The sequence below is a fragment of the Dermacentor albipictus genome, chromosome 10, assembly GCF_038994185.2.
Source record: "Dermacentor albipictus isolate Rhodes 1998 colony chromosome 10, USDA_Dalb.pri_finalv2, whole genome shotgun sequence".
NCBI classification, from domain to species: Eukaryota; Metazoa; Arthropoda; class Arachnida; order Ixodida; family Ixodidae; genus Dermacentor; species Dermacentor albipictus.
The window spans coordinates 96,742,543-96,765,501 of NC_091830.1; the positions used below are offsets into that span (position 1 = coordinate 96,742,543).

Below are 22,959 nucleotides of genomic sequence, written 5' to 3' on the forward strand. Positions count from 1 at the left end.
CTGGGACGCAGGCGCTTTCTATTAATGCAGTTACCGCAGCAGTAACCTCAGTTAAGAGGCTGTGCTACGGATTTCCTGGTGATATAACATGAAAACTACGTACAACTTTTAAAAATTCGAACAACGACTGATATTTAAAAAGAGGTTCTATACCTATGAACATTTGAGGATGAAGTGGAATTCGCTGCCGATGTGGGAATGGAAAATGCTTTTTCCTATTTGTGTCTAATTCCCTACATTGTATCAGGATGTGAAGCACGGTAAGTGGCTCACCACATTTATCACACGTGGGTGGATCGCCACTGGACAAGAGGTATGCGTGTGTGCTGTATGTGTGTACTATCCTGAGTCTGCAAAGTGTTACTTCTGTGTGGCGGTTCTTTGATACCGGGGGCCAGTTGCCAAGATACGGCTTGATAACGTGTAGTTTATTTTCTGTTTCCTTGTCCCACAAGCGCTGCCAGAAAGCCCTTAGCTTTTTTCTTATTGATGGCTTGAGGTCCATTACAGGGACAGTCGTGGAAGTGTTGGAAGCGTTCGTGTGGACGGATGTGGCTAGCTGGTCAGCCAACACGTTTCCCTCTATCTCTCGGTGCCCCGGCACCCAGCATACGACGATATGCTGCTTGGACGCATAGGTGGTTAGTAATGCTGAGTAAAGAGATACAATGACAGGGTTTTGATATTTTTTGACACTTTTCAAAGCGTTTACCACGCTCAAAGAATCTGTATATATAACTGACTTTTGGATATTAAATTCTTTAATGTGTTTAACGGCAGCCAATATCGCGTAGGCCTCTGCTGTGAAAATACTTGTGCTAGGATTCAATACAGCGGAATCCGAAAAGGATGGACCGACCGCTGTGTAAGACACGCCAGAATAACACTTCGATGCGTCTGTAAAGAATTCAGGAAAGGAGTATTTGTGCTGCAATTCGAGGAAGTGCATTCGGATGTGCGCGACAGGCGCGCGCTTTGTGACAGCTACGAAAGCTGTATCGCAGTGTATAGGTTGCCACTGCCAGGGCGGCGGCTGTATAACCGGGGGCATAAGGTGGTATTCAAGCAGTGCAACCCTTGTTTCTTCAGCTATGTCTCTAATACGTAGTGAGAAAGGCTTTGCCACTGTGGGCCGGTTGCGGAAAAGTTGAGAACTGAACAAATCATTTATAGTGGAATACGCGGGGTGCTCACTGTTTGCGTTCACTCTCAGAAAATACATAAAAGACGAATATGTTCTCTGCAGTTGAAGTGACCATTCATCCGATTCAACGTACAGGCTTTCCACTGGGCTTGTTCTGAAGGCGCCTGTGGACAGGCGAATTCCTAAGTGGTGGATAGGGTCTAGCATCTTCAGAGCAGTTGGTGTAGCCGACTGGCAAACTATGGCTCCATAGTCTAGCCGTGTGCGTATGAGGCTTTTATATAGGTTCATGAGACATTTTCTGTCACTGCCCCAGGTTGTGCGTGACAGCACCTTTAAGATATTCATTGTTTTCATACTATTGTTTTTAAGATACTTTATGTGCTGTATAAAGGTTAATTTCGCGTCTAAAATTCTGCCTAAAATCTTATGTTCCTTGTTTACAGGCAGACGCTCATCATGCAACACAATTTCAGGATCAGGATGCAGGCCTCTTTTTCTAGAGAAAACGACACAGGAGCTTTTTTGTGGGTTCAGTCTGAACCCGTTCTCATCCGCCCATTTGGAGACATTGTTAAGAGCAAGCTGGACCTGTCGCTCGCAGATTGCGAGAGAAGTTGATTGAAATCCTATCTGCACATCGTCAACATATGTTGAATAGAAGATGTTACGTGGTATGTGTAGACGAAGAGAATTCATTTTTACTATAAAGAGCGTGCAGCTGAGCACCCCGCCCTGCGGCACTCCAGTTTCCTGTACAAATTTTCGTGACAGAACGTTGCCCAATCGAACACAGAATGTGCGTTTGGACAGATAACTTTCGATAACATGGAACATATTACCGTGTATACCTAACTGTGAGAGGTCTCTCAATATCCCAAACCGCCACGTAGTGTCATATGCTTTCTCCATATCTAGGAATATTGATACGAAAAACTGCTTATGAACAAAAGCTTCATGGATACGTGCCTCGATACGTATGAGATGGTCATTGGTGGATCGACCCTCCCGAAACCCGCACTGGTATGGGTCGAGCAATTTGTTTGTTTCGAGGAAGTATAGTAAGCGACAGTTTACCATTTTTTCGAAAACTTTGCAGAGGCAATTTGTTAATGCTATCGGTCTGTAACTTGATACGGAGGAAGGATCCTTTCCGTGCTTTAGAATTGGGATTACAATAGCCTCCGTCCAAGCAGAGGGGATCTTGCCGGGAAACCATATAACGTTTTAGAGGTAAAGGAGGGTTTTTTGTGTTTCGGGGGGTAGTTGTTTCAACATCTCATATATTATGCGGTCTGAACCTGGGGAAGATGTATTACAACAGTTCAGTGCTGCCTGCAGTTCTGCTATGGAGAAGGGTTCGTTGTACGCCACACTTTTAGCACATTTTCTTTGTAACTTTTGCTGTTCTATTGGCGTTTTGTTCTTTAGGAAGGTTTCGGAGTAGTGCGAGGAGCTCGATATGTGTTCAAAATGTGCACCAAGAGAGTTGGCTTCATCTTCCAGGCTTTCTCCGTGGCTGTTTACTAAAGGTAAGGAATACGTTTGTTGCCCGTTAACTTTCTTAACTCTATTCCAGACTTTTCTCTCATCTGTATAAGCGTTAATGCTTGATATAAACTGTGCCCAACTCTCTCGTCTAGCTTGTCGGCGCGTTCTCCTTGCCTGGGATTTGACATGTTTAAAGTTTTCCAGGTTTTCTGCTGTTGGCGAGTCGCGAAGCAGTGCCCACGCTTTGTTCTGGTTCCTCCGCGCTTGCCTACATGCATCGTTCCACCAGGGAACACGCCGCTTAGAACCAGTGCCGCTAGCTTGAGCAATACACTTAGAGGCGGCATCAAGTATAAAAGCTGTAAAATATCTGACAGCATCAGCTATGGTTAAACCGGACATCTCAGTCCACGTCATGTGAGTAAGAGCTCGGTACCGTTCCCAATCGGCTGAGTCAACCTTCCACCGGGGGACCTGCGGGAGAAGTTGATCTTGTTCCGTGGTACTTAAGATTATTGGGAAGTGGTCACTGCCATACGGGTTATTAAGCACACTCCATTTAAAAAAAGGTAAAAGCGTCGGCGATAAAATGCTAAGATCTATGGCAGAATACGACTTGTTAGCCAGGTTAAAATACGTGGGCTCCTTTGTATTCAAGAGACATGCTCCAGAAGTAAAAAGCAGCTGTTCGATGACGCGACCACGCGCATCACAACGTGAATCGCCCCACAGACTACTGTGTGCATTAAAATCACCAAGAATCAAATAGGGCTCCGGGAGCTCATCTATTAATGATTCTATATCGCGTCTGTGAAGGTGATAATGTGGTGGTATATACAAGGAGCAGATGGTTATGAGTTTATTTAAAAGTACGGCTCGAATGGCCACTGCCTCAAGGGGCGTTTGGAGCTTGAAATGGTGACATGCTATACTTCTGTCAGCAATGATGGCTACACCACCAGATGATGCAAGAGCATCCTCGCGGTCTCTTCGGAAAGTCATATATTGTCGGAGGAAGTTGGTGTGCTTGGACGTTAGATGGGTTTCCTGCACACACAGCACTTTAGGATTAAACTTAGAGATAATTTCTTGGACATCATCTAGGTTTCTTAATAGTCCTCTAACATTCCACTGTATGATGTTATGCATGTTGAGAAAAAAAAAGTGCTGTGTGTCTCGAGAGAGAGGAGAGTGATGTTACTTTACAGGGCCTTTGTTAGGCCCTGTAATTGGTGTTTTGTCTTTTCTGGAGCGGTCAAGAGAACCTCGCCGCTCCTTCGACGCTAACTGCGCCATTTGGCTTGAATTGGTGTCCATAGCCTCTTGCAAGGCGCTGGACACCCGCTCCAAAGAGCGATGTGTGCGTCGCGTAGACTTCATCTCAAGCGACGAAGTCTTCGTCCCCACCAGGCCGGAGGTCGACAAGACCCCTGTGGCCTCTGCGGTGCCCTGGCTGCTGCCGGAGCTTGAAGAGGCCACTGGTGTGGACACTTCGAGAGAGGGCAGGGAAGCGTTGGCTGCTCCCACCATAGGGGCGGGTGGCGCAAGCCTCGGCACGCTAGGCGTGGACCGGGCTGCCGCCAGAAGCCGTTGTGGTGCCGCCCCCCGTTGCACCACTTCAGCGAAAGATGTTTTCAATGTAAATAACGAGGATACCCTTTGTCGTGCTTCACAGAATGTAATGTTCTCCTTAAATTTTATAGTAATTATTTCCTTTTCTTTCTTCCAGGCTGAACAAGCTCTGGAGTATGCAGGGTGACTGCCTTCGCAGTTCGGACAATGTACCTCATCATTTTTGCAGTCATCAGCAGAGTGACCGGTTGTGCCGCACTTTGCGCACATAAGCTGTCCTCGGCAGCTCTGGGATGCGTGACCAAATCTCTGACATTTGAAGCAACGTCGCGGGTTCGGGATGTAGGGTCGAACATGAAGCTTTACATAGCCGGTTTCAAGTTTCTCGGGTAAAGTAGTTGAACTGAAAGTGAGTATTAAATGCTTTGTTGCGATTTCATTGTCATTACGTCTGATTTTGATGCGCTGCACATGGATTACGCCTTGGTTTTTCCATCCATCCAGGAGTTCTTCATTCAATGCCATTAAGTCATCATCTGATACTACGCCTTTGACTGCGTTCATAGTTCGATGTGCGCTGACAGAGACAGGGATGTTACCAAAAGCTACGAGATGTGAGAGTCTGATGTACTGTTCTTTGTCTTTTAGTTCGTGGAGCAAATCCCCACTTGCCATCTTTGTTACTTTATAACCAGCTCCAATGGTCTCTTTTAGGCACTTGGCCACAAGGAAAGGGGAAATTGCTCTTGCTTTTGTGGATGTTTGTTCACAGTGAAGGACGTGGAATTTCGGGAATGTTTCTTTGTTTCTGGGTAAGAACAGCGAGGTTGCGTCGGTGCGTACCCTTTTCGAGGCACGATCGGGTGAAAACGGGTTGGAGGATCCCATGGAAAAAGTGAGTTTTTCGGCAACGGCGTCTTCCACCCAACACGGAGCCCAACAAGGGGACGTGGCAGAACATGAAAACAAGTCTGCACAGCGCCAGCAGTATGCCGTTACTATAACCCAATATGGTATACCCAAGGTAGGACAGCCACACCAGGTTAACCCTTGCCGCCAGGAAATACGGAAGTAATTAAAAGTGAAGAGAAGACAGGAAAGATAAAAAGTGGAAGGGAAAGACGAAGATAAAGGTAGAGAGAGACAGGAAAAGGCAACTACCGATTTCCCCCGGGTGGGTCAGTCCGGGGGTGCCGTCTATGTGAAGCAGAGGCCAAAGGGGTGTGTTGCCTCCGCCGGGGGGCCTTAAAGGTCCCAACACCCAGCATCGGCTCAACCCCCAGGATCCCCTTTTCCCCAGACACGGCTAAGCCGCGCACGGCTACACGCGGGAGGGTGCAACCCTCGTGTGCTCGGGTACGTGGTGTCGCAACACACCAAACGCCTGCTCACGCAGACGCCCCTGCGGGGGTCCCGTCGACAGTAGGGCGTCTCTAAAATCTTCGACCTTGTAAGGTCTGGCGCGAACATCACCGTGCAAAAATACGTTGTTAATCACCACTTGTCCTTTAGGCAGTTGGGGCAAGATAAATGCATATTCCTTATCGTCACTCAGCCTGTTTCCGCGGCCAAAAGTGGCCGCTGTCGCTGCTCCACTGGAGCCCATGATTCTGCTGACCGCTCAGCTCGGCTGCCGGAAGCAGAATGATACCGCCGACGCATGTTTCCGGTTGTTCCAAGCAGTCCTACTTCAGTTGTTAATTGCAACAAAAACGTCGACACAGGCCGAATAAAATGACGCCAAGTACACGGAGTGCATTGAAAAGCCAGGTGCATTGCCTTCGCATTACGGTAATCTAGGAGTGTATTTCTTGTTTTCTCTTTCACGATAGAACGTCGCTCACCACGAATAAAAGTAAAGGTCAATTTCACACGCGCCAACTGATAATGTGTATAGGTACGGGGTGCTGACGTGTGGGCATGTGCACAAAATGTTTGCGCCGGCCGGGAATCGAACCCGGGTCAACTGCTTGGAAGGCAGCTATGCTAACCACTATACCACCGACGCGTGTTTCCGGTTGTTCTAAGCAGTCCTACTTCAGTTGTTAATGACAACAAGAATGTTGACACAGCCCGAATAAAATGACGCCCAGTGCACGGAATGCATTGAATAGCCAGATGCAGTGCCTTCGCATTAGGGTAATCTAGGAGTGTATTTCTTTTTTTCTTTTTCACGATAGAACGTCGCGCTTACCACGAGTAAAAGTAAAGGTCAATTTCACATGCGCCGACTGATAATGTGTATAGATACGGGGTGCTGACGTTTGGGCATGTGCACAAAATGTTTGCGTCAGCCGGGAATCGAACCCGAGTCAACTGCTTGAAAGGCGGCTACACGTCCACTTCCGGCCACCGTTGTGTTCGGACGTGGGTAACATGGGCTCCCAAGGAGCGGATTCAGCGGCCCTTTCAAGCCGCGGAAACAGGTCCTTTGCTTCGGTCGACCAGGACTACCAAGTTGTATTGCCTCAGCTGCCAACAGGTCAGGTTGTTACGGATAAAATTTTCATTCGTGCGGATTTACGTGAGCGCCCATACCGAGTGGAAGATTTTCGCGATGCCTTGGAAAATCTTGGAGCGCTTCCCGACGTTATCGCTCTGGGGTCGTACAGGATGTTGTCAAAAGGGGAATTCCGAGTGAAGAGTCGCCGGTGCCTCGTAGTTAACCCCAACGACCAAGGCTTACGAATGAAGCTGCACTGGCTTCTTTACGGGGTCAGCCATGATGAAGTGCGTGCGGCCTTGGCTCTGTATGGAAAGGTTACGGAAGTAACGAAGGAAAAATGGCACGTGCGAGGTATCACGGAAAGAGCATCGACAACCCGCCCAGTGGCCATGAAACTGGGAGCCGGAGTCACTATCGACGACCTACCCCACCAGTTGCGTGTAGGAAGCGAACTCACCCAAGTTGTTGTGCCGGACCGAGCACCATTATGCCTCCGTTGCAACACCACTGGCCACATTCGACGTGACTGCCGTGTGCCCCGCTGTTCCCAGTGTAGGCGCTTCGGCCACACGGACCTAGACTGCGTGACCACATATGCGAGCATCACCGGAAAAGCAACGAAGGACGCGGATGCAGAGCTTTTAATGGATGAAGCAGACGCCGAAGAAGCCGCTGGTGGGCGAAAGCAGGCCGACACAAAGAGGGCAAATCAAAAAGTTGCCCCTACCGACGCGTGGAAAGGTGTTTTCGCTGATAACACCACACTCCAGACAAATGGAGTCCCTGTGACGCCGGAAGCACAAGAGGCGGACAAAGTCAAACGCGTTGAAGCAGCGTTGGGTGAGGAAGCAGAAGCCGACGCACAGCCCATGGAACTTGAGCCTGGTGCTTCTACCAAGAGACCGCGCAACGATGCAGGCGATGAAATGGGCAAGCCCAGTGCAAGTAGCGGAGAAGAACCGCCCACCAAGACAGTCGTGAAGACCGGCCTTCAAATGGGCAGACGGCCCAGCTTCAAACCGAAACCCAGCCTCCCTCCTGACCGGAAAACTGAGGGACATAAACCCTCGTAACAACGAGGGTCAACGCATAGAGCAGCGATTCCACCACTTCCGAACACCGAACACCTACCATGGTGTCAAGTCACCTAGCTACAGAGCCACAGCAGCATCGACCCGAGGACTGCTGGCTCGACGCGACGTTGCCCGTCGCCGGTAAGAATAGACCGTGTGGCACCATAAAAGATCGAGGTAAACTCCATGCGGTCCACCTGTTTCAGGTTAGCCATCACACTTAACCTTAAAAGGCCCCTTCGTCTAGGCACTTTAAACGTTCGCGGTTTGGCGAGCAGGAGACGCCAGGACCAATTAAGCAGGCTTTTTCAAGAAAATGATTTAGATATTGTCGCCGTGCAAGAGACAAAGGTGGAAGGTCAGGAACAGACGGACCGCATGGTGCAGCCACTTAGAGCAATGTATAACGTCTGCGTATGTCATGCGGTTGGAACTTCTGGAGGCTGCGCACTCTTTATTCGTAACAGTGCTGTTATTGTAGAGGAACAAGTCATTATATGTGGAACTGGCCGATTTGTCATACTTGATTGTTCTTTTTCTGGCTTTAAGTGGCGTATTTTGTGCGTGTATGCTCCAAATGATGAATGTGCACGTAGAATTTTTTTACAACAGCTAAAAGAATTCCTGAAGTGCGAGCGATACCTTATATTGATGGGGGATTTCAACTGTGTGTGCAGAGCACAAGACCGAGCTAAACAAATGAAACGAATGGATACGAGCGCACAGTTTTTAAACATATTTGTGAATGAATATGAATTTGAAGATGTCGGTATTCTGTTATGGACAGGCAAAGCTTCCGCTTATACGCACTATCAAGGTGAAAGTCATGCGCGATTAGACCGAGCTTATATTGCAATGCAGCTCGTGCCATTGTGTCAAAGTTACGAGATAAAACATGTATCCTTTTCTGATCATAGTCTAGTGACGTTTGATTTAGGGCAAAAACGAAAAGAAACGAAATTTAATTGGGATCTTTGGAAGTTTAATACCAAACTGCTCGATGATGAAAGCTTTATCAGAAATATAAGTGAAATGAATAATTCCTCTATGACAGCGCAACCTAATCACTGTATTGAAACATGGGAAGCTCTCAAAACTGATCTTAAAATAAAAGCGATAGGAAAAGCAACTGCGCTACGCCGTAAGGAAAAACAAGAAGAAAAAGAATTAACCAGCGAACTAGAATTTCTCATGTCTACAGAATGTCAGAACACTGGATCTTGCATGAAGCAGATAAAGGAAACAAAAAGTAAGCTCGAACTTATCGACCAAGAACTATACAAGGGAGCGATGGTACGAGCGCGAGCGGAACGATTGTGGAATGGGGAAACGCCTACTAAACGGGCGCTAAGTGACGAAAAGAGATACGCGACAAAAAATGAAATACAAGCAATAATATATCAAAACAAGGAAACGTCCGAACCCACAATGATAGAGCAAGCATTCGTAGATTATTATCGTGAACTGCTTGAGAACAAGAAAAAAATAATAGAAGGATTTTAGCGAGATTTTCTTCATTTTATGCCACGTCTCGAAGATGACATTAAAGCAAGCCTGGAATTTCCAATCACATTGCGAGAAATTGAAGACGCCATAGATGGACTTGGTGCAGGAAAGGCTCCCGGGCCTGATGGTTTAGGTGGGCCCTTTTATAAGGCTTTTAAATGTCAGCTCAGCCAATTATTGCATAATGTCTTCAAGGAAATGTATGCAACACAGCGAATGCCGCCATCGTTCGGAACCGCTCATACAGTGCTAATCCCTAAGTGCGAGGACCCGGTTAAACTGTTGTCAGTAAAGTCTTATCGACCTCACGTACTGTGATTACAAAATATTCACAAAAGTGTTAGCAAAGAGACTTCAAAGTGTTGTAACGCGACTAGTGGGACCGCATCAAACATGTGGAATCAAGGGCAGAACAATTTCCACCAATACTCATGTAGCTCGCTGTGTTCTTGAGTGCTGTGATGCTCTCTCATCTCAGGTTGCAGTGTTGCAACTAGATTTGGAGAAAGCGTTTGACAATGTGTCACATGAAGTACTATTTTCAATATTAGAATATGTTAATGTCGGCGGACTGATATTAGGAGTAAAAATGCACTACTCAGAGTGCAGCACACGCATCATTATAAACAAGAAGTTAAGTGAACCAATCCAGCTTCTCTCCAGTGTGAGGCAGGGATGTTCAATTTCATCACTACCTTTTGATATTTACTTAGAACCTTCCTGCTTGAGTTTAATTAATAGTCAAAGTGTACGCGGTTTTATGCTTGAAACGACGGAAGTCAAGGTCCTCGCATACGCTGATGACATTGCTGTCTTTTGCAAAGATGTTGAAAGCATCAAAGAGGTGGGTAGGTTGACTGGCGAGTTTTGCAAGGAATCTGGCTGCAAGATCAATTGGGAGAAGACCGTAGGTTTCTGGCATGGAGAGTGGAGCGAGAAGCCTGAATTATTTGCTGGCATCCAATGGACAGCAATGCCAACAACGTACTTAGGTGTCCCACTACAATGTTATGAAGACACCGAATCGTATTGGAACGAGGAAACAGACCGCTTGAAAGAGAAGACGCAGAGATGGCAAGGTCGAAATTTGTCAATGTTTGCCCGTGCAACTACTTGCAATCTATTCTTAGTTGCCAATTTGTGGTATGTTATGCAAGTATTGTTCATGCCGCGTACTTACCTACAAAAAAGTTATAGAGTATTTGCAGTGTTTATTTGGGGAGGAAAATGGGAACGAACGAGTCGAACTAATCTGTTTTTGTTTGTCAAAAAAGGTGGCCTTGGCCTGTCGTACCTGTTTATCAGACAGATTGTGTCGCGTTTTATATTTTCAGAGATCAGTGTGACCCATTTCTGCGTACAATTATGCAAGTTTGTTTACAAAATGCACTACCTGAATTCATCGTCTCTACAAATAAGACTGCGATGCACTGTATAAAAGGTTATTGGCGCGAGGTTGTACTAGCCTTTCGCATGCTTAAAGTAAGGTTTTCCATAGAATACTTGAGTACGGTAAAAAAGAAAAAGCTCTACAAGGATTTACTGGATGTTGTGTTACCTCTGCCAGTGTACAGAAGCATATACACTGGAGGCTGTGGACAAGACGTCTTAAAACGGGTTAAAGGAATGCCGATACGACCACATGTAAAATCCTTTTTCTTCAAGCTCCATACAAACACTCTACCTGTAAAAACGTGGCTACAAGATAAAGGAATAATTATACCCTGGACACTCAACTGCATACTATGCCGAAAACCAGAGACAATAGAACATGTATTTATTGAATGCTGGGATCCCATTTTTAACTGGGACATCCTTCAGCGAACTATCAAAAAGCACTTACCTATTACACCGCATGGAATCCGATATTTACCAGTTGAGAATCACGGCGACATTCCCTACGACATGATAATGGTACTCAGCCTCCATAGTATATGGAAAACCCGAATGTCGGTAAGACATGCCGACACTAACGCTCGGCCTGTAAGGGAAAATTTTATTGAACATGTAGCGTATATGCGAGAGCTTTACCGAGCCCAGCCAGAAACACCTGATTGGGTTACACTGTTTGATTAATTTCAAAAGATTTTGAGATCCTTCTGTTGTTTTCTGTATTGTGTAAACAGGCAATAAAGAAAAAAAAAAACTCCTCGTTAGTATAGTGGCCAGTATCCCCGCCTGTCACGCGGGAGACCGGGGTTCGATTCCCCGACGGGGAGTGTTTTTTCCTTCTTGTTTGCAGGAGCACGCGGCGGTGCATTGGGTGATCCCCCTCAAGTAGCTTTATCTATTTTTCCCCACTTGTGGGCATGATTGCGCCAACGGTTTTGCGATTTTTTTTTCCAATCGTGTATATACTGCTTTATCTGACACCTCGCATGTCTCCTCGTTAGTATACCGTCAATAACAGTGCGCTTTGATCGCGCAAATTTACACGTTTAGAGCGGTCCTCAATCGCGCACACACAGTTGAAGTCACCAATTAATTTCACATATTTACTACAATCAAGGAAACCACCAATCTCTTCAAAGAATGCTTTCCTTTCGTTGTCACGATTTGGGGCGTACAAGCAAATCACGCGCCATTCAAAATTCATTAACGACAAATCACAAACCACGAAGCGCCCGCTCTCACTGCTTCTTATACTTGTCTCAACTGCACCCATCGATCTTTTTATAAAAATTGCACACCCTCCCGATAAGCCATCAGCATGTGACACACAAACATTATACGTTGCGCTGAAAGGCGCAACCATTCGATCAGTTTCGTCCTCCCTGTGTACTTTTTTTTCTTGCACGGCGATCACGTCTAAATCATGTTCCGCAAATAGCCTACTTAATTGGTATTGGCGTCTCCTAGACGAAAGCCCGCGCACATTTAGAGTGGCGAAACGAACTGCTCTCTCAAGTCTAACAGCCATCTTTATCTTTAAAAAAGGATGCGCTCACCAAACAGTCTGTGTCCCGATATTGGGGTACAACCCCGGTGCGTTAGCCGTGCTGTCAAGTGGGCGGCGTAGCCGCCCTCTTCTCCCCCTCCGTAACGTTTGGCTTTGGGGTGGGCCGCAGCCGGCGACTGGTGAACGCTTTCGTCGGCGGTTCACTGCTGTTGGCGTCCTTTGTCTCTGCACCGGCGTCGTCTCGTGGTCTCTTTCCCAGCGCACTGCTGTCTTCTGCTTCACGGCAATCCATGGCGTCCACTTCGTCACTCTTGTGGTGAACTCCCGCTGTGTCTTTATTTCCACTTGTGTTGTTGGCACCACCCTCGATGAATTCGGAGCCCTGTATCTTGGCTTTTGCGTCTGCTGTAATATCTACCTGTACAGTGGCTGTCAAATTTTCCGCAGTAGTGTTTTCCAATTGCTTACTTCCTTTGGTGCTGGTGCCTTGTACTCCTGATCTTGTTGCAGAATGCAGACATTCTTCTGCTTCCGCTTCGTCCATGGTGAGCTCGGATTTCTCCGTGCTCAACGTGGCCATGGCAGCTGCCGCATACGTCCTCGAGCAGTTTTCTACGGCGTGTCCAAAGCGTTTGCAGACGTTGCACCGCGGCACGCGGCAGTCCTTTCTTATGTGGCCAATCTGTTGGCAGCGCAAGCACCTTGGCGCTCTTCCGGGCGCTACGACAAGGGCTAGCTCACCTCCGACGCGCAGCTGATGTGGTATATCATCCAACGTAACGTCAGCCTTCAGTCGCACCACAACTGTGCGTGTCATGGTGCTCTGTTGGCTGTAGCCGTCAAGGCGCCATTTATCCAGTCCTATTTCCAAGACGGTTCCGTAGGGGCTCAGGGCGTTTCGCACGTCTTCTTCGCGTACATGGTAGAGCAGCCAGTGAAGCTTCAGACGGACGTCGCGGTGACTTGGATCAATTACGATGCATCTCCGACCCTTGACCGTCAATTCCGGTTCGGCCAAAAACTTCTTGGCGCCTTCAGCAGTCTTGCAGGTGACCGCCCACACATGATTCATTTGCCTCTTGAATACGGATTACAAAATTTTCATGAAGGTGTTGGCCAAAAGAATGCAGAATGTAGTTCAAAACATTGTAGGACCGCACCAGACATGTGGCATAAAAGGTCGTAGTATTACGACAAATATACATGTAGTAAGAAGTGTCTTAGAGATTTGCGATGACTTTGGAGACCGAATAGCAATGATGCAAATAGACTTGCAAAAAGCTTTTGACCGTGTCTCCCATGAAGTGTTGTTCAACGTGTTAGAACATGTGCAAGTTGGAACTGTGTTTCTTGATGGATTAAAGATGCCATACTCGCAGTGTGTAACATGCCTGGTAGTTGATAGGGCGCTGAGTGAAGAAATTGACATACTCAGTTCTATCAGACAAGGATGCCCGGCCTCAGCCTTACTTTTTGCCATATACCTAGAACGCTTTTGCTTATCAATTATCCAAAATTCAAACGTGCACGGATTTAGATTACAGAGTACTGAAGTAAAGATTCTTGCATATGCTGACGATGTGGCCGTACTCTGTCAAGACAGGCATAGCATACGTGAAGTTGTTCACACAGCCAAACAATTTTGTTCCATGACAGGTAGCATGATTAACTGGGATAAAACAACTGCGTTTTGGTATGGTAATTGGGATATGAAGCCTGATGTATACGTAAATGTAAAATGGGAAACCCGGCCACTGAAGTACCTAGGGGTGCCACTCGAGGTTTATCTTGACAACAAGTACTGGAAGGACGAAGCAGAAACAATCAGGCAAAAAACAAATGCCTGGGGTGGGCGGGAGCTCTCTATTTTTGCACGGGCGTGTGTATGCAACCTGTTTTTAATAGCCAAAATATGGTATGTGTTCCAAGTCCTTTGTATGTCGCGGGTGAATGTGCAGAAATTTCACAGGATTTTCGCCGTGTTTGTGTGGAGATCGACCTGGGAACGAACAAGTCGCTCAAATTTATTCTTACCGGTCCGAAACGGTGGATTGGGTTTGTGTCATTTATTTATTAGGCAAGTTGTGTCTCGTTTTATTTTTCTCCGCGACCAAAGAAATGGCTTTTTACAAACTAATCAATTTAAGGCTGTGTTCACACGTTCCAGAATTTGTTGTGTCATCGAATAACAATATGTACCATTATGTGACTGGATTCTTGCGTGAAGTAGTGCAGTCTTTTCAATTTCTGAAAGTGCGCTTTTCACTACAGTATTTGTCCTCTGTAAAACGGAAAACACTTTACAAAGACCTTGTCGACTGTTTTTTGCCAACACCGCGGTACAGAACTTTATTCAATGTCGGACCCGGACAGGACGTGCTAAGAAGGGTTAAAAAGATGAACGTAAAACCGGGAACAAAAACTTTCTTCTTCAAACTTCATTCTGGGACGCTCCCAGTAAAGCAATGGTTAGCTGATAAGGGACTCTACGTTCCATGGATGACAAACTGTCTACTTTATAAGACGCCCGAAACGGTAGAACACGTATTTCTTTACTGCTGGGACGCCGTATTCCATTGGGACATTCTGCAGCGCACATTGAAAAAGGACCTACCCATCACGAGTTATGGCATTCGTTTTCTGAGTGTGGACAATGAAGACGGCGTCCCGTACGACATGTTCATGGTGATAGCACTTCACAGCATCTGGCAGACTAGAATAGCGGTTCGCAATGCCGACCTTCACGCACGTACTGTCAGGGAAAATTTCATTGTAAACGTGGATTATATACGCGAACTGTATAAAGCGCAACCAGAGCCTCCTGACTGGCTACCTCTCTTGGACGAATTGTGCAACTTGAAGAAATTTTAATGTGAGCGCATCGGACCAAGACTTGGTCCAAGTGTTTCCTTTTATCATTCATGTTTTTCTGTTTCCACCACCTGTAAAACAAAACAGGCAATAAAGAAAAAAAAATCCTCGTTAGTATAGTGGCCAGTATCCCCGCCTGTCACGCGGGAGACCGGGGTTCGATTCCCCGACGTGGAGTGTTTTTTTTTTCCTTCTTGTTTGCAGGAGCACGCGGCGGTGCACTGGGTGATCACCCTCAAGTAGCTGTATCTATTTTTCCCCACTTGTGGGCATGATTGCGCCAACGGTTTTGCGATTTTTTTTTCCAATCGTGTATATATGCTTTAGCTGACACCTCGCACGTCTCCTCGTTAGTATAGTGGCCAGTATCCCCGCCTGTCACGCGGGAGACCGGGGTTCGATTCCCCGACGTGGAGTGTTTTTTTTTTCCTTCTTGTTTGCAGGAGCACGCGGCGGTGCACTGGGTGATCCCCCTCAAGTAGCTGTATCTATTTTTCCCCACTTGTGGGCATGATTGCGCCAACGGTTTTGAGATTTTTTTTCCAATCGTGTATATATGCTTTAGCTGACACCTCGCATGTCTCCTCGTTAGTATAGTGGCCAGTATCCCCGCCTGTCACGCGGGAGACCGGGGTTCGATTCCCCGACGGAGAGTGTTTTTTTTTTCCTTCTTGTTTGCAGGAGCACGCGGCGGTGCACTGGGTGATCCCCCTCAAGTAGCTGTATCTATTTTTCCCCACTTGTGGCATGATTGCGCCAACGGTTTTGCGATTTTTTTTCCAATCGTGTATATACTGCTTTAGCTGACACCTCGCATGTCTCCTCGTTAGTATGAGAAGAAGAAGAGGCTTGTTCGAACGGCCACGTTTGCGATGAGCTCCGCTGGAAACAGCGCATCGGCCCTTGGCCGAGGATCACACCCACCGTCATCTACCGATTCCGGTAATTATAAAGTCGTTCTTCCTCGTCTACCGACTGGCAACACCGTCCTCAATTCAGTTTTCCTGCATGCTGACCTGGCAGGGCGGCCGTATCGAGCCCCGGACTTTCGCGATGCTCTCCTGTCAGTGCTAAATGCAACTGACATACTCGGCGCTGGACAATACCAGATGAGCCATTTGTGGTTGGTGACATGCGTTAATAGCATCGCTAAACAGAATCTTGTCGACAAAGGCGAGTTGTTGGTGAAGGGCCTCAAGTGCCTTGTCATTGACCCGGAATGCAAGAATATCAAGATGAAGCTTCTTTGGCTTCCCCCACACCTCGAACAGAGACGGATTGTTGAAGCGCTAGAGCCATATGGCACAGTGCAGTCGATCACGAGAGAAATGTGGCGGTGTGACGGCATGGAGGGCTGGCAAATGACTAACCGAGACGTGGCGTTCACATTGAAAGATGGCGTTTCTGCCGGTAATCTGCCACATCTGTTGAGCATATATGGCCACCAGTGCCTTATCTTGGTACCTGGCCGACCACCACTTTGCCTCCGGTGCAACAGAGTTGGGCATATCCGGCGACAATGTCGAACACCACGCTGCAGTAACTGCACCGCTACGGTCACCCTGCAGATGCATGCGTCGGAACCTACGCTGACAAGCTTCGTGGAAGTAGACCGGCTGAGGCTGATACCATCGCCGATCATCTCATGGACGTGAACGAAGTTGTGGATGCAACTGGAGAAACACTCCCTGAGACTCATCGACAAGAACAGATTAAACCGTCATCGGCTGACATTAGCCTCAGCCAGAAGCCTGCGATCGAGGAGGAGACTAAGGCACCTGACGACGAACCAACTGTGTCTTGGGCGGAATCTCCACCAGTTCAATATCGCCCACTGTCAGTGGAATCTGGATCAATGTGCTAGGCCGCCAAGAAACGTCCAGCGCCATCCGACAATCCATCGCCCTCGGCAAAGGAGGCTCGCGTTCCTAAGGTGTCAAAGTTGACAAAACCGCTCCGGGGAACACCTACACCTGCTGATGTCCCTTGTGTTACCGTGCACCAAAAAGCCCATGGTGCATCACCTCATCAAGAAGGGAGTGGTGCACCTCTGGAGCAGCGTTTAGACGCTGCACCTACATAGGTAATCATGGCGGGCGCTCTTCCCTTCCATTTTGGCACTTTAAATGTCCGTGGCTTACGAAGTAAGCGACGGCAAGTACAGCTTCTTCATTTGCTACGTAATAGAAAATTAGATATTGCTGCTATCCAAGAAACAAAGATTGAATCCGACGAAAACGCAGAAGTAGCTCTATCTCTATTCATATCTGACTATAATGTTTGTGTCAGCCATGCAGTAGGCGTTTCCGCAGGCTGTATGTTATTTGTTAGCAAAAATTTACAGTGTGATTTCCTACATTTGTTTACAGATAGGGAAGGGCGCCTAATCTGCTGCGATATTGATATCAGTGGCACGAGCTTTAGATTTGTGTGTGTTTATGCCCCGAACAAGTTACGTGAACGCGAGTGTTTCTTCTTATCTCTAGAAAATAATTTCTGTACTGATCGTGCATTGGTCCTCTTTGGAGACTTTAATTGTGTATGCAACGCGCGAGATCGTACGTCACTGAAGCTGAGACATGATCCAAGTAGTGATGCGTTGCAACGCCTGATATGTGATTATCAGCTTGTGGACATTGGGGAAAATGAAAAGGCGGGATGTCGATATACGCACTTCCAGGGTACCTCGCATGCGAGGCTTGACCGAATGTACGTTTCGCTTAGCGCGCTACCTCTTATTCATGGTTACACTGTGCATCCTATATTCTTTAGTGACCATTGCCTAGTCTCAGCATCTTTTGGCAGCCGTCGGTACCAAAGTCGGCGTATGTGCTGGGAGCTGTGGAAGTTTAATAACCAGTTACTTTCGCGTGAGTGTTTCTTAAATCGTATTACTGAGCTTATAGCTCATGTGTCTTGCCGCAAAGACTTGCCACTCTTTGCTTTGTGGGAATTTTTTAAACAGGAAGCTAAAATGATAGCTATCGAAGAATCATCAATATTAGCCTTTGAAAAAAAGAATAATTACAAAGCATTGTATAGACTTTTGAGTGAGTTGCATGAGCTTGAATGCATACATCCGGGTCAATATATTGATGATATTCATAAGGTCAAGGCACAGTTACAAACTTTGAACGCAGAAAAATACAGAGGTGCACTAGTGCGGGCGCGAGAGCAGCGTTTCCTGGAAGAACAGCCTTGCAGTAGGGCCCTTGGCGATGAGCGCCGACACGCGCTGTCTAAACAAATACTAGAAATAGAGTATGGTGGAATCATTGTTAACGAGCCTACTCTAATAACTAAAGCATTTTTTGAACATTACCAAAAACTATTCCGAGACCATATGAAATTGGATACAGATGCTGCCAAAAAGATTGTATCGTTGCTACCCCAGTTAAATCAGGATGAGTACGATTATACCAACGAAAACATTGATATCAGTGAGGTAACTTCATGCATCGATTCGTTAGCGAAGGGCAAAACGCCTGGCCCGGATGGCCTTACTGCCGAATTTTATCAGTGTTTTCGTTCCCTCTTGTGGCCATTATTACTTCAGGTGTACCGAGAGGCCTTGGAAGTAGGGTACCTAACCGCCACAATGTACGAAGGACACACCGTCCTTATAGCCAAAACCGATGATGAACAGAAATTGCAAAAAGTTGACGGATATCGTCCTATCTCCTTATGCAATGTGGATTATAAAATTTTTGCTAAGGTATTAGCTAACCGTTTGCAAGTTGTAGTAAGATCTGTGGTCGGTGATCATCAAACATGTGGCATCAGAGGACGGTCCATTCAGACGAACATTCATGTAGCGAGATCGGTGCTAGAGTGTGTAGCTGAGGGGATTGGACAGGTGGCAATGGTACAGCTAGATCTGGCTAAGGCGTTCGATAGGGTGCATCACTCATTCCTGTTTACTTTACTAGAGCATATAAATATCGGATCTCTGCTCCTTAGAGGTGTGAGGATATGTTATGCTAATGGCTCAACGCGGCTTATAGTGAATGGCTCTCTCTCCGATCCGATTAGGCCTTTATCATCAGTACGACAAGGATGCCCCTTGTCACCGCTTCTGTTCTGCTTGTATTTAGAGCCACTTTGTATGGGCATTCTTAAAGCACAAGATTTCCAAGGGTTTAAATTACTTACTAATGAGGTTCGGGTTCTTGCGTATGCAGACGACGTGGCCTTTTTCTGTACTGATAAAAAGAGCGTAAACACTGCTCTTGCAATTACAGAAGAATTTTGTGCTGCTTCTGGTGCAAGCGTTAACTTTGAAAAAAGTTCCGGTTTTTGGTTTGGATTATGGGCCACAATGCCATCACATTACGCAGGAATTCAATGGAAAGAAGATCTGCGTTATTTAGGTGTGCCTCTCTCACAGTATAGAAATAGCAACGCTCATTGGTCGGGAGAAGTTGGCAAAATTCAACGTAAAGTGAATTCATGGCGAGGGCGGAATTTGTCAGTGTTCTTTCGTGCTGAAGTGTGTAACGTTTTCTTAGCTTCCCGTCTTATGTATGTGCTCCAAGTACTGCACTGCTCAAGACTTCGCCTTCAGGCACTGCATCGCGTATTTGCAACATTCATTTGGAGTTCGAGATGTGAATGGATGCGGCGCGACAATCTGTTTCTCCCCCTTGAACGTGGTGGTCTAGGATTAGTACACCTCTTCGTCAGGCAAATTGTTTCGCGCCTGTTTTTCTTTCGAGACAGTGACCATCCGTTCTTGCGTGAAATGTTGCAACTGCGTTTAGTTCATTATGTTCCTAACATAGTAGTGTCTTCAAATGTCAAAGATGTCCCACAGGCTCCTTGGGGCTTTCTCAAGGAGGTTGTTGATACATTTCTTTTCTTGAAAGTTAGATTCAGCCTGGAGTACGTGTTCACAGCGAGCAGAAAAGCAATTTCTGCGGCACTGGTTGATTCTATTTTCCCAGATCCTTTGTATCGTGCACCTTATTTAAATCGACCTCATCAAGATGTACTTAAACGCGTCCGGAAAATGTGTGTGCCTCCTGGAGTAAAAACATTTTTCTTTAAATTACATTCGGAAACACTCCCTGTTAAAACTTGGTTGAATTCGAGGGGTTGCTTTGTGCCGTGGTCAACAAACTGTCGGCTCTGTCCACGTGCCGAAACCATAGATCATTGTTTCATAGACTGTAGGGACGCTGTATTTTTTTGGGACATTCTCCAACGGACACTTAAAAAGGACATTGACATGACGCCATACTCAATTAGGTTTCTACCGTTTCAGGTTACCGGTGGTCCTCCCTATGATATGTTCATTGTGCTTGGTTTATATAGCCTGTGGAGAAGTAGACTCTGTGATCGCCATGCCGAAAGCCCGCGAACTACAAAATCCTTTTTTCGCGAAAGTGCTGCGTATGTAAGAAGTGTGTACGCTGTGCAGGAACCTCCGCCAGACTGGATGCACTTGTTGGATGCATGTGTGTGTTTGCCTGAGTTTTAAATGTGTGGTTGTGTCCACTTTGTACTACACCTTCATTTTTCTTTTCCATGTAATAAAGAAAAAAAATCTCCTCGTTAGTATAGTGGCCACTATCCCCGCCTGTCACGCGGGAGACCGGGGTTCGATTCCCCGACGGGGAGTGTTTTTTTTTCCTTCTTGTTTGCAGGAGCACGCGGCGGTGCACTGGGTGATCCCCCTCAAGTAGCTGTATCTATTTTTCCCCACTTGTGGCATGATTGCGCCAACGGTTTTGCGATTTTTCTTCCAATCGTGTATATACTGCTTTAGCTGACACCTCGCATGTCTCCTCGTTAGTATAATGGCCAGTATCGCCGCCTGTCACGCGGGAGACCGGGGTTCGATTCCCCGACGGGGAGTGTTTTTTTTTTCCTTCTTGTTTGCAGGAGCACGCGGCGGTGCACTGGGTGATCCCCCCCCCAAGTAGCTGTATCTATTTGTCCCCACTTGTGGGCATGATTGCGCCAACGGTTTTGCGATTTTTTTTTCCAATCGTGTATATACTGCTTTAGCTGACACCTCGCATGTCTCCTCGTTAGTATAGTGGCCAGTATCCCCGCCTGTCACGCGGGAGACCGGGGTTCGATTCCCCGACGGGGAGTGTTTTTTTTTTTCCTTCTTGTTTGCAGGAGCACGCGGCGGTGCACTGGGTGATCCCCCTCAAGTAGCTGTATCTATTTTTCCCCACTTGTGGCATGATTGCGCCAACGGTTTTGCGATTTTTTTTCCAATCGTGTATATACTGCTTTAGCTGACACCTCGCATGTCTCCTCGTTAGTATAGTGGCCAGTATCCCCGCCTGTCACGCGGGAGACCGGGGTTCGATTCCCCGACGGGGAGTGTTTTTTTTCCTTCTTGTTTGCAGGAGCACGCGGCGGTGCACTGGGTGATCCCCCTCAAGTAGCTGTATCTATTTTTCTCCACTTGTGGGCATGATTGCGCCAACGGTTTTGCGATTTTTTTTCCAATCGTGTATATACTGCTTTATCTGACACCTCGCATGTCTCCTCGTTAGTATAGTGGGGATTCGGCTTTCTGCCGCGCTAGCGAGCGGACGTGCCGATCATGAGCTCCGTAGGAGCGGCTTCAGCGGCCCAGCAGGGCCGCGGTACCAGGAGTTTTGCCTCAGAAGACCCGGAATACCAAGTTTTGCTGCCTCAATTGCCGACAGGTCGGATAGTTTTAAATACAGTTTTTCTGCATGCGGATGTGCGTGCCAGGCCGTATCGTGTGGAACATTTCCGAGATGCGTTGGCTAGCTTAGGCCTACTTGCTGATGTCATCGCACTAGGGGCGTATCAGATGAGCCACGTTTGGGCGGTTACTTTCAAGAGCGACGAAGGCGTGAAAAGGCTTTCAAGCACCAAGAACCTCAAGGTGAATGAACGTCGGTGCATTGTCGTTGATCCAGCCAATCAGGGCGTGCGGCTGAAGCTGCATTGGATGCTTCATAACGTGTCGGACGATGATATACGGACAGCCCTGTTACCGTTCGGAAAGGTCACGGACGTTGTCCATGAAAAGTGGCGTGTTCAAGGAGTTCAAGATAAAGCATCGTCGACACGGGTGGTGTCCCTGGTTCTGATCACGGGTATGACCATAGAAGACCTGCCCCATCAACTTCGTGTAGCTGGTGAGCAGACCCTAGTTGTGGTACCGGGCAGAGCACCCCTTTGCCTGAAGTGCCGAAACACCGGACATGTCCGACGTGACTGCCGCGTCCCGAGATGTGCAGTATGCCGTCGCTACGGCCACCAGGATACGGAATGTGTTAAGACTTACGCATCCGTCGCAGGACCTGCTCTCCGAGAGGACGTGGCTGACCTGTTAATGGACGAGGCTGACGTTGATGAGGCTTCCCGCGTGCTAGTACCACCGGCGGACACAGTCGCAACACCTTCTGTGCCGGCGGCTAATTCCAAGAAGGTGGTAAATGTGCTGCCTACGGGACCGAAAGATGCAGTGCAAAGGGCATGCGACGAAGGAGCCAAAGAAGAATCGGCCGCAAAATCCACCGCTGCCGAGGAGACCGCCACGGAGCACGGACCGGTAACTTCCTTGATGGACGTCGAAGAATCGAGTGCAAGCAATGCGGCTATGAAAAGAGCGAGGGACTCGACCGGCAACCTGGACGGCAACGTGGACAGCAACCTTGACAACGGGGCCAAAGACGAGCCGCCGCCAAAAGCGCAGGCGGGTCGTCGTGTGCCCGTGCGCCTGAAGCCAAACATCCCGCCGGACAGACGACCGGCGGCAAAACCGCCTAAGTAGGACCCGGCGCCTACTGGGGCGCCCGGACTAACGACGTGAAGACATGGCGTCCTTTTTGGAATCGGGCTCCGCGTACGCTCTAAAGGTACGCGTGTGGATCGAGCGGTTTTCAGTGCAAAAGCTATGCATGCAATTTTTTTCTACAGTGTGTCCGGATCGCTTGTTCTTTAGCGGCACCGTGCGATCGGC

The 22,959-nt window shown here is 47.5% G+C and overlaps 1 protein-coding gene and 6 non-coding genes across 7 annotated transcripts; 6 read left to right on the top strand and 1 right to left on the bottom strand.

Moving 5' to 3' along the window:
• Positions 1-6,143: 6,143 nt before the first annotated feature.
• On the bottom strand, positions 6,144-6,215 carry TRNAG-UCC (transfer RNA glycine (anticodon UCC)). The gene has a single exon. It is a non-coding gene; the product is annotated as a tRNA-Gly (tRNA).
• A 5,164-nt stretch (positions 6,216-11,379) lies between these two features.
• TRNAD-GUC (transfer RNA aspartic acid (anticodon GUC)) lies at positions 11,380-11,451 on the top strand. Its single transcript has one exon. It is a non-coding gene; the product is annotated as a tRNA-Asp (tRNA).
• A 3,656-nt stretch (positions 11,452-15,107) lies between these two features.
• Positions 15,108-15,179, top strand: TRNAD-GUC (transfer RNA aspartic acid (anticodon GUC)). Its single transcript has one exon. It is a non-coding gene; the product is annotated as a tRNA-Asp (tRNA).
• Positions 15,180-15,346: 167 nt separating this feature from the next.
• On the top strand, positions 15,347-15,418 carry TRNAD-GUC (transfer RNA aspartic acid (anticodon GUC)). Its single transcript has one exon. It is a non-coding gene; the product is annotated as a tRNA-Asp (tRNA).
• Positions 15,419-21,028: 5,610 nt separating this feature from the next.
• Positions 21,029-21,100, top strand: TRNAD-GUC (transfer RNA aspartic acid (anticodon GUC)). Its single transcript has one exon. It is a non-coding gene; the product is annotated as a tRNA-Asp (tRNA).
• Positions 21,101-21,267: 167 nt separating this feature from the next.
• Positions 21,268-21,339, top strand: TRNAD-GUC (transfer RNA aspartic acid (anticodon GUC)). The gene has a single exon. It is a non-coding gene; the product is annotated as a tRNA-Asp (tRNA).
• A 217-nt stretch (positions 21,340-21,556) lies between these two features.
• LOC135921444 (uncharacterized) lies at positions 21,557-22,812 on the top strand. Its single transcript, XM_065455807.2, has one exon. The coding sequence runs from the start codon at positions 21,565-21,567 to the stop codon at positions 22,768-22,770; it is 1,206 nt and encodes a 401-aa protein (XP_065311879.1). The 5' UTR covers positions 21,557-21,564; the 3' UTR covers positions 22,771-22,812.
• The last annotated feature ends 147 nt before the right edge of the window (positions 22,813-22,959 follow it).